This window comes from Scylla paramamosain, chromosome 17, assembly GCF_035594125.1.
Source record: "Scylla paramamosain isolate STU-SP2022 chromosome 17, ASM3559412v1, whole genome shotgun sequence".
NCBI lineage: Eukaryota > Metazoa > Arthropoda > Malacostraca > Decapoda > Portunidae > Scylla > Scylla paramamosain.
The window spans coordinates 7699886-7717500 of record NC_087167.1 but is presented as its reverse complement, the minus strand read 5'-3'; the positions used below and the strand labels follow the sequence as shown (position 1 = coordinate 7717500).

General features: G+C 38.0%; 2 protein-coding genes and 1 long non-coding RNA gene across 6 annotated transcripts in view; 2 read left to right on the top strand and 1 right to left on the bottom strand.

Annotated features, from left to right (window-relative positions):
* The window catches only part of LOC135108412 (serine-rich adhesin for platelets-like), a 20233-nt gene extending 19123 nt beyond the window's left edge, over positions 1–1110 (top strand). Inside the window, exon 7 of one of the 2 annotated variants that reach the window (XM_064019368.1) lies at positions 898–1110. The gene's annotated coding sequence lies outside the window, so the exon portion shown is untranslated. Of the gene's footprint in view, positions 368–897 lie in introns of those variants that run through there. The other variant, XM_064019367.1, reaches the window with a different exon arrangement.
* The window catches only part of LOC135108413 (uncharacterized), an 8340-nt gene extending 3541 nt beyond the window's left edge, over positions 1–4799 (bottom strand). Inside the window, exon 1 of the long non-coding RNA XR_010272255.1 lies at positions 4712–4799. This is a non-coding gene — a long non-coding RNA (uncharacterized LOC135108413). The remainder of the gene's footprint in view (positions 1–4711) is intronic.
* A 786-nt stretch (positions 4800–5585) lies between these two features.
* LOC135108402 (cytochrome c oxidase subunit 4 isoform 1, mitochondrial-like) lies at positions 5586–13289 on the top strand. Of its 3 annotated transcripts, none has more exons than XM_064019357.1 (4): positions 5586–5711; positions 8139–8339; positions 11174–11366; positions 12533–13289. In XM_064019357.1, exons 1-4 carry the CDS (start codon positions 5637–5639, stop codon positions 12664–12666), a joined length of 603 nt encoding a protein of 200 aa, XP_063875427.1. In that variant the 5' UTR covers positions 5586–5636; the 3' UTR covers positions 12667–13289. The 3 variants fall into 3 exon arrangements, with proteins under 3 accessions (XP_063875427.1, XP_063875428.1, XP_063875429.1); XM_064019358.1 differs by having other exon boundaries at positions 5678–5833; XM_064019359.1 differs by lacking the exon at positions 5586–5711 and adding an exon at positions 5882–6002.
* Positions 13290–17615: the final 4326 nt, after the last annotated feature.

Here is a 17615-nt window from a genome sequence, read left to right as displayed (position 1 = left end):
GACTCCACTACTAAAGATAATAATGGCAAAAAAAGTGCCCATGTTATATGACCCTAAGCAAGAAATGCTGTTTGCTGTAGAATGATGTTCCTAACAAACCCATTCAACTCATTATCCACTTGAAATTTACCCATGGAAACATTCATGTACAGTAGTCCTTTCTTAACCACAAGTCTTATGTATTTTACAGACCAGTTTGTCAATAGTTTTCTAGCCATGATAATTTTAGATTTGCAATAGAAATTCAATAATTTTGTTTCCTCTAATTGCTAGTTATTATACTCATGATATCCCTTCTCCACCATCATAAGAGCAACAGGATTCATCACCACTGTGTAAAACTATAAATAAACCAAACTAAACTACATTTTTAATGTTAGTATTTCTCTTCCTGCATATTGACTGTTGAGATACCAAGTATTTCTCTTCCTGCATATTGACTGTTGAGAGACCAAAGATACTGAAATGAGATGCAGTGCATTAGTTTATACATACTTGTGTGTCTTTCTTTTCTCCATATAATTTTAATTTATTTACATTTGTAAATTTATCAGTGGCAGTGGATAGGTAAAGTTGAATCTCTTATTGCTGATGGTAATACCTTATAAAAAATACTAGTCGACTGAAATAGGTACACACACACACACACGTGTGTTTACTGACAACTACCGTAGCCAGTTGGGTCGGCTCCCTATTCCAAGAAGTGGTTCTCTTGGTTTTCCTGACTTTCATCATGCTGGCTGGTACCACATTTTTCTTCCGCTAGCTTCAGGTGCAGACATCATCTCCTAGGTTGCACAGCATACCGTTTAAGGTGTTTGTATTCTTATTTTTTGCAGTTTTAACTGCTGTCTTGAGGACGTATACACTATCTACATTTTCATACTTTTCTTTCAGGCTTGGAAGAGCTGCAACCAACTCTAAAATATTGACACACTGATCCTCACAACTCTTGTCATTTTCATACATTAGTTACTTCTGTATGTACTGTTTATTTTCCTTGCATAATACAGCTGCAGCAGTACAGTTTTCTTTTTTGGCTTTTAGCTGTACATGGGTCCAAGAAAACCCTGAAAAAAATAATAAATAATAAATAAATAATAAAATTCTGGAAGAGTTTTGTCTTTTCCCACTGCCACTGACACCAGCCCCCCATCACCTGTTTATTTGCAGCAGTAAAAACTTGAGGCAAATAGTTATAGCGAGCCATTCTCACCCATAGTGCACTTTTAGAAGACAGCTTCCAGATTGACAGTATATTGCAGTAATGTAATAGACTGGTTCAGAGGAGGAGGCAGTAGACTCCTGCCGAAACGATAATTACTCCCAGTGAGGTCTAAAGCACTGTTCAGGGGGTGCTGTGAACTTATCATTAAACCCATCTGTGACCTCACTGAACATTTCCCTTTGTGTCTCACAACACAAGGGGGCAGTCACAGCCTGCCCTCTAAAGACAACTCTCTTCCTCCACACAAAACTACAAGCACCTAATAACACACACACCCTTCACTCAAAAATTTTAAAATCATCATGGCGACTCCTACACCAGCCTCGGAGTCCCCATCTGGGGAGGGGACCATAAATGTCCCCAGGTCGGACTGCCTTTCTGTCGACGACCCTAAGTGTCTTGACACCCCCCTCAACTTTTTCTTCATTAATTTCTGCAACATTCGCGGTCTAAGATCTAATTTTCAATCTGTAGAACACCACCTCTCCTCTTCTAAACCTCATCTTCTTTTCCTTACTGAAACTCAGGTGTCTGAGGCAACTGACAGTAGTCCCTTTTCTGTTCCCTCCTACTTTCTCTATCCTCATTTTCAATCCAAAGTTGGATGCTGCGTTTATGTGCGCAATGACTTAACCTGCTCTCATGCCCACGCTCTTGAATCTTCCGAGTTTTCCACCATCTGGCTACGACTACAGAGTCACTCTCATACTAAATTTATCTGTGCTGTATACCTCTCACCTAACTCCTCTGATTATAAGAAATTCTTTGACTACTTAACTTCCAAAGTGGAGCACATTCTGACCCTCTTCCCTTTTGCAGAGATCTCCATTCTTGGAGACTTCAATGTTGACCACCAGCTTTGGCTTTCCTCTCCCTTCACTGACCATCCTGGTGAACTAGCCTACAACTTTGCTATCCTCCATGACCTAGAGCAATTGGTGCAACACCCTACTCATATTCCTGACCATCTTGGGGATACGCCCAACATTCTTGACCTTTTCCTGACCTCTAATCCTTCTGCTTATGCTGTCACCCTTTCTTCTCCGTTGGGCTCCTCCGATCACAGTCTCATATATGTATCTTGTCCTATCACTCCAATCCCTCCTCAGGATCCCCCTAAGCGATGGTGCCTCTGGCGTTTTGCCTCTGCTAGTTGGGGGGACCTGAGGAGGTGTTTTGCTGATTTTCCTTGGAATGACTATTGCTTCCGTGTCAGAGACCCGTCTTTGTGTGCTGAGCGCATAACAGAGGTGATAGTGTCTTGCATGGAGGCGTACATTTCTCACTCTTTTTCTCGTCCTAAACATTCCAAACTTTGGTTTAACACAGCTTGTTCTCGTGCTATACATGATAGAGAGGTGGCCCACAAAAGGTACTTAAGCCTTCCATCACCAGAATCTCATGCACTTTATATTTCTGCCCGGAACCATGCCAAGTCTGTTCTCCGACTAGCCAAAAACTCCTTCATTAACAGAAAATGTCAAAACCTTTCAAGATCTAACTCCCCTCGTGATTTCTGGCATTTAGCCCAAAATATCTCCAATAACTTTGCTTCTTCTTCTTTCCCTCCTCTATTTCAACCAGATGGCACCACTGCTATCACATCTATTTCTAAAGCTGAACTCCTCGTTCAAACCTTTGCCAAAAACTCTACCTTGGACGATTCTGGGCTTGTTCCTCCCTCTCCTCCACCCTCTGACTACTTCATGCCACCTATTAAAATTCTTCGCAATGATGTTTTCCATGCCCTCGCTGGCCTAAACCCTCGGAAGGCTTATGGACCTGATGGGATCCCTCCTATTGTTCTCTGAAACTGTGCCTCCGTGCTTGCACCTTGCCTAGTCAAACTCTTTCAGCTCTGTCTGTCAACATCTACCTTTCCTTCTTGCTGGAAGTTTGCCTACATTCAACCTGTTCCTAAAAAAGGTGACCGTTCTAATCCCTCAAACTACCGTCCTATTGCTTTAATTTCCTGCCTATCTAAAGTTTTTCAATCTATCCTGAACAGGAAGATTCTTAAACATCTATCACTTCACAACCTTCTATCTGATCGCCAGTATGGGTTCCGACAAGGCCGCTCTACTGGTGATCTGGCTTTCCTTACTGAGCCTTGGTCATCCTCTTTTAGAGATTTTGGTGAAACTTTTGCTGTTGCCTTGGACATATCAAAAGCTTTTGATAGAGTCTGGCACAAAGCTTTGATTTCCAAACTACCCTCCTACTGTTTCTTTCCTTCTCTCTGTAACTTCATCTCAAGTTTCCTTTCTGACCGTTCTATTGCTGCTGTGGTAGACGGTCACTGTTCTTCTCCTAAATCTATTAACAGTGGTGTTCCTCAGAATTCTGTCCTGTCACCCACTCTCTTCTTATTATTCATTAATGATCTTCTAAACCAAACTTCTTGTCCTATCCACTCCTACGCTGATGATACCACCCTGCACTTTTCCACGTCTTTTCATAGAGGTCCAACCCTTCAGGAGGTAAAAATATCACGCAGGGAAGCCACAGAACGCTTGGCTTCTGATCTTTCTAAAATTTCTGATTGGGGCAGAGCAAACTTGGTATTGTTCAATGCCTCAAAAACTCAATTCCTCCATCTATCAACTCGACACAACCTTCCACACAACTATCCCCTCTTCTTCAATGACACTCAACTGTCCCCCTCTTCTACACTGAACATCCTCGGTCTGTCCTTTACTTATAATCTGAACTGGAAACTTCACATCTCATCTCTAGCTAAAACAGCTTCTATGAAGTTAATCGTTCTGAGACGTCTCTGCCAGTTTTTCTCACCCCCCCAGCTGCTAACTCTGTACAAGGGCCTTATCCGTCCATGTATGGAGTATGCTTCACATGTCTGGGGGGGTTCCACTCATACTGCTCTTCTAGACAGGGTGGAATCAAAAGCTTTTCGTCTCATTAACTCCCCTCCTCTAACTGACTGTCTTCAGCCTCTCTCTCACCGCCGCAATGTTGCATATCTAGCTGTCTTCTACCGCTATTTTCATGCTAACTGCTCTTCTGATCTTGCCAACTGCATGCCTCCCCTCCTCCCGCGGCCTCGCTGCACAAGATTTTCTTCTTTTTCTCACCCCTATTCTGTCCACCTCTCTAACGCAAGAGTTAACCAGTATTCTCAATCATTCATCCCTTTTTCTGGTAAACTCTGGAACTCCCTGCCTGCTTCTGTATTTCCACCTTCCTATGACTTGAATTCCTTCAAGAAGGAGGTTTCAAGACACTTATTCATCAATTTTTTGACCACTGTTTTGACCCTTTATGTGGGACTGGCATTTCAGTGGGCATTTCTTTTATTGGATTTTTGTTGCCCTTGGCCAGTGTCCTTCCTACATAAAAAAAAAAAAAAAAATGTATTTTGGAATAGTTCAGATGCATTAGAAAGCTTCAGTTACATTTCTTTCCCTATTAAGGCTGGGTGAACCTAGGAGCGGGCAATTGTCCCAGAAAAATCCCAATCCTTACCAACTAAAAATTGAACTTGGATGGGCTACCGCCCGAGTTTGGTCTGAATAAAGAGGCCTATGCAGAAGTGGATGCAACTTTTCGTACAGGCTTCGAAAGACTGGAAGTTTCACATCAAAACTTTGTCATTATGTATTATTATTATTATTATTATTATTATTATTATTATTATTATTATTATTATTATTATTATTATTGTTATTATTATTATTATTATTATTATTATCATCATCATAATTATCATTGTTATTACTACTACTACTACTACTACTACTACTACTACTACTACTACTACTACTACCACTAGTAGTAGTAGTAGTAGTAGCAGTAGTAATAGTATTTCTTATTGTTTAATTATTTTTCCTAATCCAGAAATTTTCTGACCGGCTATCGGAGGAAAAAACGAGTGATCAGGAGTACTGATCTCGATCAAATTAACTTTATTCTCTTTTCACTCCTGTTCTCGTTCCTAAATATTCAGATCAATGGTCCTCAGACAAAGTTTTTAATTATCATTTGTTAGTTATAACGGTTATTATTTATGGCTAACGACGGTAGTATTGCTGATGGTGACAATGATAATGATGCAATTCATCTACGCAATCCATTGATCTTGTTGTATAACGTTTTAGACAACATAAGAAAGAAACTGTTGTACAATTTCTTCAGGATTCACATATTTTATTTAATTATTTTCTTTATATATCTGGTATAGTCTCTCTTAAGACCTTTTTCATATACCTTTAAGCTATAATTAAAAACTTTAAAAATATATAACTGGCAGCTAGTGATTGCATCTTGTCGCAAAATGTATTTGATGTATTCATTAATTTTACGTGAAATAAGATGATTTAAGATATAGTAGACTCTATTAGAATTTTTCTACACACAAATCTGCAAATCTAAATGATCAAGAAACCAAAATATGAGAATATTTTCCAAAAGTAAAGGTATGTTGGTAGTCTTCGAGTGCAAGATGGCGGCGAGGAAGGGATACGAGGTAAGGCCTACCGGTGTTTACAGTGGCAAAAGAAGGATTTGCGTGGCGAGTTCGTGCCAGGGAGTTAACGGGAGATAGCCTTGAGTTTCTGGTGAGCGAAGAGGAGAGACACAGAAGGCGAGGTGAGTGGTGGTGGCTGGGGTGGGGCAGGCCGGAGTGGTCGGCTCGATCAGCTGATGGTGCAGCGCCGGGGAGCGGGGCACCACCTTGCCTTATTTACCTTACACCTCGGCCTAGCAAGTGTAGCTTGACCAGCCTCCCTTGGATAACGAACCTTTATCTCATTCTCAAGTAGGGTTGCTTTACAGTTTGTGTTTTGGTGATAGAGGGACTGAAGTGCCCAGGGTAGCCCCAGGATATGGGTCAGACAGGGGGTCTTCAAAGGGCGCACAGTTTTAAGGTGTTTTGTCCTCACCATCATGTTCTGTAGAATTTACCATATTGTTTTTCCGTCACTCTATAAATTTTGTTTTATTGCATAAATTTCAAAGATGGTCAGTCTTGAGTTTCACCCAGTCAGAATTTCTAATGTGGACTACTGTATTTGATGACTTTTCTTGAGCTCCCTTCCTCTAAAACGAAAGTATTGCTAACTTTCATGTGGATCAGGTGAAGTGCCATGCAACACTTAAGAGTTTTCCTAAAAGTAATCAAACATTAGATCTTCATAACCTTTAGCATGGGGTTTACTCATGACAGCTTCCCAAAATTGCCTCTCTTGAAAAATGTCAAAAATAACACTTGCAATCATGCAGACCCCAACCTTGCTTAGGATAAATAATTTCACAATATATGGATCTGCAACAAAAATGGGTATGAAAATCATTCAGACCACATCAGATTTTATAAAAAAATATTTTATCTAGATTGAGATGCATTATGGTGAGCTTGTTGAAGTTTATTGATTTGAATTATTATTAGACATCCTACCTCGTGATGCGCTGAGAGCTGAGTTATTGATTACATGCAACATCATTTGGCAAATCTTACCAATAGCACCTTGTGTATTCTATTGTGGCCCCCCTAAAGGACAACCAAGTTTGGAGATCTGGTGGGAAAGTGGGGTTTTAGGGTGGGGGAGGGAGGAGGCCATATTTGGACATTCATGACCAAGTCTAAGGATAAGACACCACATTTTGAAAACTGATAAAATTTTAGCCTAACCTAACCTTAACCTAACCAGTATGAGCGTGTGAATTTCCAAAACACATTGAGCTCTGGGAAAGTGATGCTCTGTAATGTCAGTTCTCTCCCCTTAAAACACTAACCTAACTTAACTGGAGGGGTTTTGCCCCTGTACACTCCTGAAGAACACAGACATGACCTTACCTAATCTAATCTGGTTGCCCTTGCCCTCTCTCCCATCCCCCATCTCTTTAGGGACACTAACCTAACTAATTTTGCCTAAACTGGGATGAGCCTCCCCCTCCCTACACACACACACACACACACACATATTTGATCCCCTTCATTCCCAGACTTACAGAAATGCTCATTTATTCATGTGGACAGCCACAACAGTAGCCTCCAGCTCTGTCTAGCCATGTTTTTGTGGATGGTCAGTAGCTGATTGATTACTTTGTCATGTCAGTGGATGAAAGTTTTGTCATGTTCAGAGCATTCTCTCTCTCTCTCTCTCTCTCTCTCTCTCTCTCTCTCTCTCTCTCTCTCTCTCTCTCTCTCTCTCTCTCTCTCTCTCTCTCTCTCTCTCTCTCTCTCACTCTCACAAAAAAAAAAATAATAATAATAATAATGACAATTATCCATCAGTATCTCCGTGTTCTCATCAGCCGTGCAGGAGGCTCTTGGGCATCATACACAGAATCCATTATCCTGATTTAAAATTTCTGTTGCAGCGTTTCCTCTGGAGTTCTTGCATTGTCATTGGTCAGGTGTCTGTTGTAAGAATAAAGTACCAACACACTTTATCAGAGACAGTTGACTTATTGGAAGGGAAGGCTTGAGAAAGCATGCAGGATCATCCTAAGTCTCGTTATCTTTGATGAGCTCCAGTGTCATATTCTGAGGCCTGGGTCTGAAGCAGTGACATGGCTGACATGCAGAATATTGTTGAACACTTGAAAAAAAATCTCTTTATATTAATTCTTGATGGGCTGATTGAATTTTGGTGGAATGTACTTCTATTTTTGAGCAGCCAAAGGGCAAGTTTGCAACACTTGGGATTACTGAAGAATAATTTACTCGTGTGTAATCTAGACGCAAATACATGCATACTCTAGTGTCTGATGTGAAAGTCTGATGTGGTGTGTGTAATGTGTTAACTGGTGCACTGTGCTATGTTTATCACTAATGAATTAAACTGGATTAAACCTTTGAAATTTTTGAGGTGCCACAATTTCTAAGAAGTGGAAAGCCTTTATCATTGAGGATCTATTTTTCATTCCTATATTTCTTCTTGATCACCAGATGGCTCTGAGGCAGTGTGCTACCATGGCCCTGAGGAATGGCCTTGGTGGAAGACAACAAGTGGCTGCTGCTTCTTCACTGGCCAAAATTGGCAACAGAGATGTAGTGGGTTTCGGGGTGAATGGTGCGCCTAACTATTATGACCGTGTTGACTTCCCCATGCCTGCCATCCGCTTCAAGGAGAACACACCTGATATCATGGTGAGATTGTGTTTTTTTTTATATTTTTGTATTGTATTTTTTAGGTATAAGATGGATGACCCTCCTCTTTTAAATCTAAATTGTCTGTTACCATCCCTTCATAGTTATACTGTCTACTATTTTTCATAGTCCATTTTGGTCAGTGACAGGTTTGTTATTTTTTCTCATTTCTGTCCTAGTAGATAAGCATTATATCAGCTCCTTACTTGCCTTTGTTATTTTAAATTTCAAGGAATGCTGGAGGGTGTGTGTGTGTGCTTGTGTATTTACCTAGTTTACCTAGTTGTGGTTTATGGGAGGAGGAGTCAAAGCTCATGCTGTCCTGTCTCAATATTTACTCATCCACTTTTCCTTAAAATCATGTATAGTTATTGTATTTACTACTTTTTGCAGCTCATACCAGATTCTTGCAGTCCTTTGTGGGAAACTGTTCTTAATATCCCTTCTACACACACACCCTTCACCTTCTCATGCTCTCGTGCTTCTAAAGTCTCACTACCAAATCAGTCCGGTCCAATTTTTCATAGCCTGACAAAATCCAATATAATGCAATCAGATCACCTCTCTCTCTTTTCACTTCTAAGGTGAGCAGGTTTCATTTCTTTAGTCTCTCTTCATATGGTAAGTCTGATAGGGTCAGAGGCAACTTTGTCACTGCTTGTTGTATTCTGTCTAATTTCTTTGTCGCTTTTAGTGTTGGGAGACAGTATCATTGCTGCATATTCCAAATCATGTCTTATCATTGTCACAGTTAAATTCGTAATCTCTTCATCCAGGTAGATGAACACTGCTCTTAAATGTTATCAACCTTCACTGATAAAGCAGCATCCCAGAGTTTTAATGCATGCATCCTTATGACTGATTCTTTGCCTTTTTGTTTTTCTTTCTTTTGACAGGAATTACACAGAGAGGGATCACAAAATAAGATCAGACTAGGAAAATGGAGTTTCATGGAATTAAGTAATGTTTACCAATATACCAATGGTATGAGTGTTATTGCACATTAGCCAGACATGAATACTGGTTAACCATCAGTACTCTGGCATTGTTTAATTTGGAACCTCATTTAGTCTGGCATATTTTCAGCTGGCTATATTCTCTATCTTGTAAACATGGCATGGCTTTATGGGTAGCTCACTGCAGGTGGTGCTATTGTTGTATGGTATTGCTGGTGTGCAAATTTCCCCCCCGTGTCAGAATTGCTCCCAGAAGACCACTTTGTGCATGCACACTACATATAGTGAAAAAAAGGCACGAAAAGATCTCTCACGTACTATTTAGTGTATTTCATGTATTACCTCTACATCTGCATTGAATTATCTTAGCAAATCACTTTCACTTTGTTGTCTGTAGAATGTATTAGGATTGAAATGGAGCAAGGAAACAAGAATAGTGAGTGATAGCAACACCAAAACATGCATTCTTTATAAATGCAAAAGCCCTACATCTTAGTTTTTAATAGATTTTATATAATATCAACACTGTAAGGAGTTATATTGACAATTTACTATTGCTGTGTCTATGGAATATGTTAGAATAGAAATGGAACAAATAAACCTGGGAGGTATCTCAATGGTGTGAGCAGTTCCACACTGCATTGTGAGTCCAGTGCCTAGCAGATATTTTTTTCCTGTGATTTTCATATTTTTTTATGATTATTTTATTTTATTTATTTATTTATTTATTTATTTATTTATTTATTTATTTATTTATTTATTTATTTATTTATTTATTTATTTATTCATTCATTTTTATTATTTTTTTGTAACCCTTATTTCACATTAGCTATGACTTCATAAGATGAAAGGAGAAATCATGGCACAAAATACAAACATAATGCAGTTATAATTAAAGAAAAGTTGAATTGTTGCAAAACCCTGACAGTGATGCTTCTGTTCATCTCCTTTGTGAATCATTTCAGTGTGTAAGGTTTATGCAGAAAAATGACAATGAATGAGGAATAAATGGCAGAGTACATTGATGAGTTTGCTATGCTTGTCTCCTGCTTCAGTGATATTTTTGTTAGTTTACACTTAGTACAGTAGCTGTTTAATTTTATTTGAAAAAAAAAAAAAACCTTTCTTTGGCACACCAGACACATTAAGTCTTTCTAGACATATTTGGAAGTGTATTATGTGTCAAGGGGTAAATCTCAGATAATGTGGAAAAACAGTTGATTTTGGATGGCCCTGGAACCAAGGATGCCAAGATACTGATGGTCAACTTCTATCTTTCTCGATTTCATAGACACATTCACCCACTTATTTTAAAGAGAATGGCAAGACCAGCCATGACATTGATTGCTGTGGAGCAAGTGCCACAGCTGGTTTTGCTGGCTAGATTATAAGGACATTCCATTATATGTATGTGGTTGTCATATGGTCCAATTTAATTCCAGGAGTTGAGAGAGAGAGAGAGAGAGAGAGAGAGAGAGAGAGAGAGAGAGAGAGAGAGAGAGAGAGAGAGAGAGAGAGAGATTGATACTGATATGTTTATTGGCCTTATAGTAGGATACAAGTTTGATATACATACAAATGTAGTAAGCCATTTATCCATTGAGAGAGAGAGAGAGAGAGAGAGAGAGAGAGAGAGAGAGAGAGAGAGAGAGAGAGAGAGAGAGAGAGAGAGAGAGAGAGAGAGAGAGAGAGAGAGAGAGAGAGAGAGAGAGAGATATGCAATGATCTTGAAAGCTGCCTTAGCTTAATTACCATACCACAGTGAAAAGTATATGGTTTAAATTTTATCCATTCTTGTCATGGTCTTTGCATCCCACATATTACTTTTTTTTTTTTTTTTTTACCATTACAAGACTTCACATCCTCTCTCTGCCCCAGGCTTTGCGGGAAAAGGAGAAGGGTGACTGGAACAAGCTAACTGTGGAAGAGAAGAAAGCTCTCTACCGTGCTTCCTTCTGCCAGACCTTTGCTGAGATGAAGGCACCTACTGGTGAATGGAAGAGTGTACTTGGCATTAGTCTTATTGCCTCCTCCATTGCCATCTGGATATACCTGCTTATGAAAGTCTATGGTGAGTTTTACAGGGAAGAATGTTAGGGCTTGATTCACACTCTACAGACAATCATGATCTGCTCTTGCTCCAATCACGGTCTTGTCAAGTATTGCCATGTGGATTTTAGTGGAAGAGAAGCTGCTGTAGGTAAAAATTTATTACTATTTATAATTTTTCATAACAAATGATAAATGACATGCAACACCCATACACTTTATCTGCAACAGTTTGTCTCTAGAAAAAGGGAATGGAATAATAACAGGAACAAAGGAAGGGAGTGGACTGATAAGAATAAGGTAGATAAGACTAGGGGAGCCAAGTGGATGAATTAGAAAGGCAAAATATAGAAAATTATTGGATTATTATTGAGCTTCTTTTGACATCAGTAACATTGAGACAACAAAAGAAATACAGTAGGGCATGTGACAACATATGGTCGTTATAATGTACAACTGCAATAACACCAAAATTTTAATAAATATTTAATTGGAATAACAAACAATGGCATAAAAAACTTGCCACTAGTGTGTGCACTTGAATTTTGTTAAAAATTTAATTGGAATAACAAACTAAAACTTGCTAGCAAGACGAATTTGCCATTCATGCTGGCACTGAAGTCTTAATAAAAAATTTTAATCTGAATAACAAAATAAATCTCACAAAATTAACTCCCCAGCTGTACAAGCCACTGTTCACCTATCTGCTGTCAGTCCTTTCCTCCCTTTTTCCTTTCCTCTTCCTTCTTTTGTCTTGTCTCAAACAACCCTCCCTGTCACCTCCCCTCCCCCTTATCTGTCAAAGATAAGGAACTAGGGGATGAAACTCTCTCTCTCCTCTCTCTCTCTCTCTCTCTCTCTCTCTCTCTCTCTCTCTCTCTCTCTCTCTCTCTCTCTCTCTCTCTCTCTCTCTCTCTCTCTCTCTCTCTCTCTCTCTCTCTCTCTCTCTCTCTCTCTCACGTGACAATGTGCTATACTTTATTAGCAGTAAGTTTTTAATTACTCTACAAGAGAAATACTGTCAATGACTCATTACTTCAATTCTTAACAATACTATAATTTATTGAGACTTAATATGCATATTGCTTGCTAATTGCTCATTTAAGTCTCAAAGAGTTGACAAGAAAATGTGTGTCCTGCCCGAACTATAGTACCATAAAAGTTTTCTTTCTCACCCTCTTCCTCCAGTTTACGATGCCATACCAGACACTCTCTCCCCGGAGAAGAAAGAGGCCCAGCTCAAGAGAATGATTGACCTTCGTGCAAACCCCATACATGGTGTCTCCTCAAAGTGGGATTATGAAAAGGGAGACTGGAAGTAAGCCCGTTCTCTGCCCTGCCTCGCTGCCACGTTAGAATAGGTACCAACAATCATCTTGATTAGTCCCCAGTGCATCATAAAATTTATCTTCTCACTACAGTGTTTTAACTATTTTGGTACCAAGTAACATTATGGGGCATGATGCAAATGTATCATCAGTATAACTTTTCCTTTCAATTTTAAAGTTTCATACAAATTAATGAGATTGGTGCTCATTTCCTATTTTTTTCTTGCTCCTTGAGGTTGGAGACATATTGCTAAATTTACTCTTGGTATAAATTATAGTTTTCATAAGGTGGGAGTGATATTCAAGTTGTACTTCGTCTCACCCCTCTTTGCCTCCCAACACAGATACCCCATTCCAGCTCCCTGACTCAATAATAGTGTACCTCTTGCATTTGCACTCAGAATATGGATAAGGGATGGACAAGAGGGCATACATCATTGAGATGCAATGTATGGAGCAACTTGTTAAGCAGTTGTTACTTAACTTTTCCTTAAGTTACACAGCAATATCTTTCAGCCTACCAACAGATCACCACCCCAATGCAGTCAGGGAGCAAGAGAATATTGTAAATATGAGCTATTATTTAAGTCGCTGTGTAGTAAATGGTGACAGACTGAGTGTCTTTTCCTTAACCATGCAAATGTGTGAAGTTGCAAGATGAATGGAAGATGAAGAAGGAAAAATTTGCACATAAAGTGTATGAGAATGAAATTGAAGGTGCCACTTGAGATGTGGAAGGATAGGGTATAGAAGCATATGTATGAATAGAGGCTGAACATTGGAACAAGTAAAAAGGAAATGTTTTAATAGGAAGAAGTGGAAGCATTTCTGCCATGGTCATTCATTTAGGGGATGCTCTTGGAGAGAGTGAGGTATCACTTCACGAATGACAACAATGTTGCTATAGGTCATGTCAAAGGCTCGGCTAGACTGTGTAATCACGTCCACCAGCACCCTGCCGTATGTGTAGTATTTGGTTTGATTGGACCCGCCAAAACCATTTTTGCCAAATCACTCAAGTTGTTGATATAAGAACACAAGAAAAGAAGGGAAGGTGCAATAAGCCATCAGGCCTACATAAGGTAATCCCTGTGTGAAACATGCCTACCTATTTCCACCTATCATTCCATTTCATAAATGTCTTGATCTTCATTTAAAGCTCCCTAATGACTGCACTAAAAAAAACTAATCACTGAAGTGCAAGTTAGTGTGGTCCGTTGACCTGTTGAGTGTGTGTGTGTGTGGTAACATAGTGATATATATATATATATATATATATATATATATATATATATATATATATATATATATATATATATATATATATATATATATATATATATATATATATATAAATATATATATATGTGTGTGTGTGTGTGTGTGTGTGTAAGTGAGAAGGGTGGCAGGTGGGGGAATTGGTCCATTTTACATGCACATCTTATTGAAGACTACAACTTACAGTACATGCATTATTTACATAGTTTGTAGTTTTTTTCTTTTCTTATGAGTGTTGTTCCTTGTGTAGTTGTGGTAAAAGATTTCAGAAGTCTATTGGTATTTTTTGTATAGTTTGTGACCAAGTGTTGTTCTTCATTCTGATGCTTGTCTAATCTGGAGACTAGATTCATGTAATATTGTCTCAAGATTACATTTGTGTAATCTTCTCAAGATTACATGTGTAATCTTGTTACAAACTTCAGAATAAAGAGCCATGCATCATCACACCTTGTAAAGAGAACATTAGTGGACTTAGGAAATCTTTTTAGCGTAACATTTTTCTTTTATGTAAGAGTGGGGGCATTGGCCAAGGGCTGCAGAAATGCACAAAAAAGGCTCATTGAGGTGCCAGTCCCAGAAGAGTAGAGCCAAAAGGATTATAAAAAAAATTGTCTCTAAACCTTCTTGAAAGCTCGTCATCACAACGTTCCCTTGCGAATAAAAAAAAAAAAAAAAATCCTACAATTTAAATAATGCAGTTAGTGGTCTAGACTTCAATGAGACGTGTGTGTGTGTGTGTGTGTGTTACAATCACATACATCCCCCCCTTCACAGCTGCCACTATACATACATTTGGGTCAGCTTTCCCTAGGCTAGCTCCTAGTCTAGTGTAGGGCACAAATATAACAAATCCAGGCATCTACTGGTTGCCAGCATCTATCAAATCTCTGAGGTCACCACTCTGTTTAACCAACCCATAGGGAAGGGAGAGTAACAAATGCCAGGTTAATCCCCCAACCTGGAAAGAACAAATGAGCCTTGTGTTAGGGAGCACAGACAGTATAGACAACACACCCCAGGGCGAGGGTAATATCCCCGTTGGATAACTGCCCATGATAACAAAAACAACCCACTGTCCAACAGAAATATTACACACATTGGCCAGGTAACAGTATTTACAATCTTCCAAACGACAGATTCCCACCTATGCAACTGGTGGAAATCTGGGTGATTGTGGACATAATTTCACTTCTATTCAAGTATCCGGCAATATTCAAGTATCCGGCATGTCGGCGGTCCCGTTGATGCCGGATAAGAGGGATTTTACTGTATATATATATATATATATATATATATATATATATATATATATATATATATATATATATATATATATATATATATATATATATAGTAATAATGCATGAGCAAAATCCGCATGGGTATTTGGTGGCCACATCCTCATCGTGTCTGTAGGTGGTGCCATTCGCCTGCAGTGATGCGATGAGTACAGGCATGGGGGATGTGCTGTGTGATTTTTCTTTGAGTCAAGATGACTGAGCACATTGAGCAAAGATACTTTATCAAATTCTGCTAAAAACTTTGTGATACGCAAGCCCAGACTGTTGAGAAGATTTAAAGCCCTTTGCAGATGCTAGTAAGGGAAAAACACACATAAAGGAGTGGTACAGCCAGTTCAGAGATGGCTGCACCTCAGTGGACAGCGAGCCATGTTGTGGCAGACCATCAACTAGCAGAAACAACAGAATGATTACAAAGGTTCGAGGAAAAGTCTGTGAAGACCGATGTGTGAATATTGAGGAAATTGTTGCCGAAGTTGGAATCAGCCATGGGTCAGTTAAGTCAATTATAACAAGATTTGTTCATGTGGAGGGTGATTCAAATTCATATCAAAGCTGCTGTCTGACCAGCAGAAAGAAAATAGAAAGGAAACCTCCCAGCACATGCTGGAGTGTGCTAGCCAAGATCAAAACTTCACGAACACTATCATTACTTGCTATGAGACATGGTGTATGGAATGTGACCCTGAAACAAAATAGCAATCATCCCAATGGAAGTATCTCGTTAAGACCAAAGAAAGCAAGACATGTGCGCAGCAATGTTGAACTGATGATGACCTGTTTTTTTTTTTTTTTTTTTTTTGGACTAAAGAGATACTGTGCACCATAAGTATGCACCACAAGGTCAGACAATTAATAAAGAATATTGCCTGGGGGTTCTTCGCCACCTTTGTGAAGCTGTGCGGCGAAAGCAACAAAGAACTGGCAACTCCAACATGATGACGCATAAACAATATATACATCCATTTTGCATGTCTTGACAAAAAGTGAAAAGTTTTCAATCTCAAAGCTTACCTGATAATAGATATGTGTTCCTTGATTAATGGAGACTGCTTTGTGTCCATAGTAGCAGTAGAAAGACAGTAATATTTACCTTAAAAAATATTTCACTTTTGAACAAGGTTTAGAAAGAAAGAAAACTGTAAGTTACTGAGTAATGTAAACTTTCTGCATTGCATGATTCAAGATTTTGAAATGTTTGAGAGAAATTTTATAATCACTTAATTTTTTTTTTTTTTTCTGGATCCAGATCTTAAGAAAAGTGAGAAAATCTTCAATGTCAAAACTTTTACCTCATAATAGGTGTATGTTCCTTGCTTAATGGAGGCACTGTTTTGTGTTCATAGGAGCGGTAGGAAGACAATGATATTTAACTTTTAAAATATTTAACTTCTAAACAAAGTTTAGAAAGAAGGGAAACTACACTTTACTGAGTGATATAAACCTTGTATATACTTCAAAAATTTTTACCTGATAATAGATGTATGTTCCTTGCTTAAAGAACAAACATTGTGGGTATGTTTTCTGTTTACAGTAGCGATCTGAAGACGAAACTTTAAAGATAATAAACTTCTAAACAAGGCTTAGAAAGAAAGAAAACTTGATCTACTGAGTAATATAAACTTTCCATATGCATATTTTACTTCTACATTTCATCCAAAATTCTCTAGTTTTGATTTTTTTTTTATTAGGTATTCGCAAAGTATTTTGTATTTTTTCCAAGTCCGGATCTTAGCAAAAAGTTAAAGAATATTCATTCTCAAAATTTCTCTCATGATTGACATGTTCCTTGCTTAAAAAAAAAAAAGAACAAATAAATAAATAATAGTAATAATAATAATAATAATAATAATAATAATAATAATAATAATTATTATTATTATTATTATTATTATTATTATTATTATCATAATAATAATAATAATAAAACACTTAAAACGCTTTTTCGACTGATATACACTTTTTATATCTATATTATTTTTCTACTTTTCATGATTTTAATCATTTGTAATCTTAGAGGTAAAAATTTGCAATTTTAATTGCAAAAATTTTTGTACAGGTCCTGAGCTTAATTAAATAAGAAGTAAAAAAAAAAAATTAAATCTTTATTTGATGACTGGGATATGTTCCTTACTTAAAGAAGAATCACTGTACATGTGATATATATATATATATATATATATATATATATATATATATATATATATATATATATATATATATATATATATATATATATATATATATATATATATATATATATACACACACACACACACACACACACACAAACACACACAGTAGGGTACGCAACAACGCACGGTCGTTATAACGTACAACTGCAATAACGCACTGGAATTT

What these genes read in the sequence shown, in the direction of transcription:
- LOC135108402 (XM_064019357.1), top strand. Translation starts at nt 5,637, where the DNA reads ATGAGAATATTTTCCAAAAGTAAAGGTATGTTGGTAGTCTTCGAGTGC. An exon ending in CGGCGAGGAAGGGATACGAG is followed by an intron (nt 5,712 to 8,138) that starts GTAAGGCCTACC and finishes CTTGATCACCAG; the next exon opens with ATGGCTCTGAGGCAGTGTGC. An exon ending in AGAACACACCTGATATCATG is followed by an intron (nt 8,340 to 11,173) that starts GTGAGATTGTGT and finishes TCTCTGCCCCAG; the next exon opens with GCTTTGCGGGAAAAGGAGAA.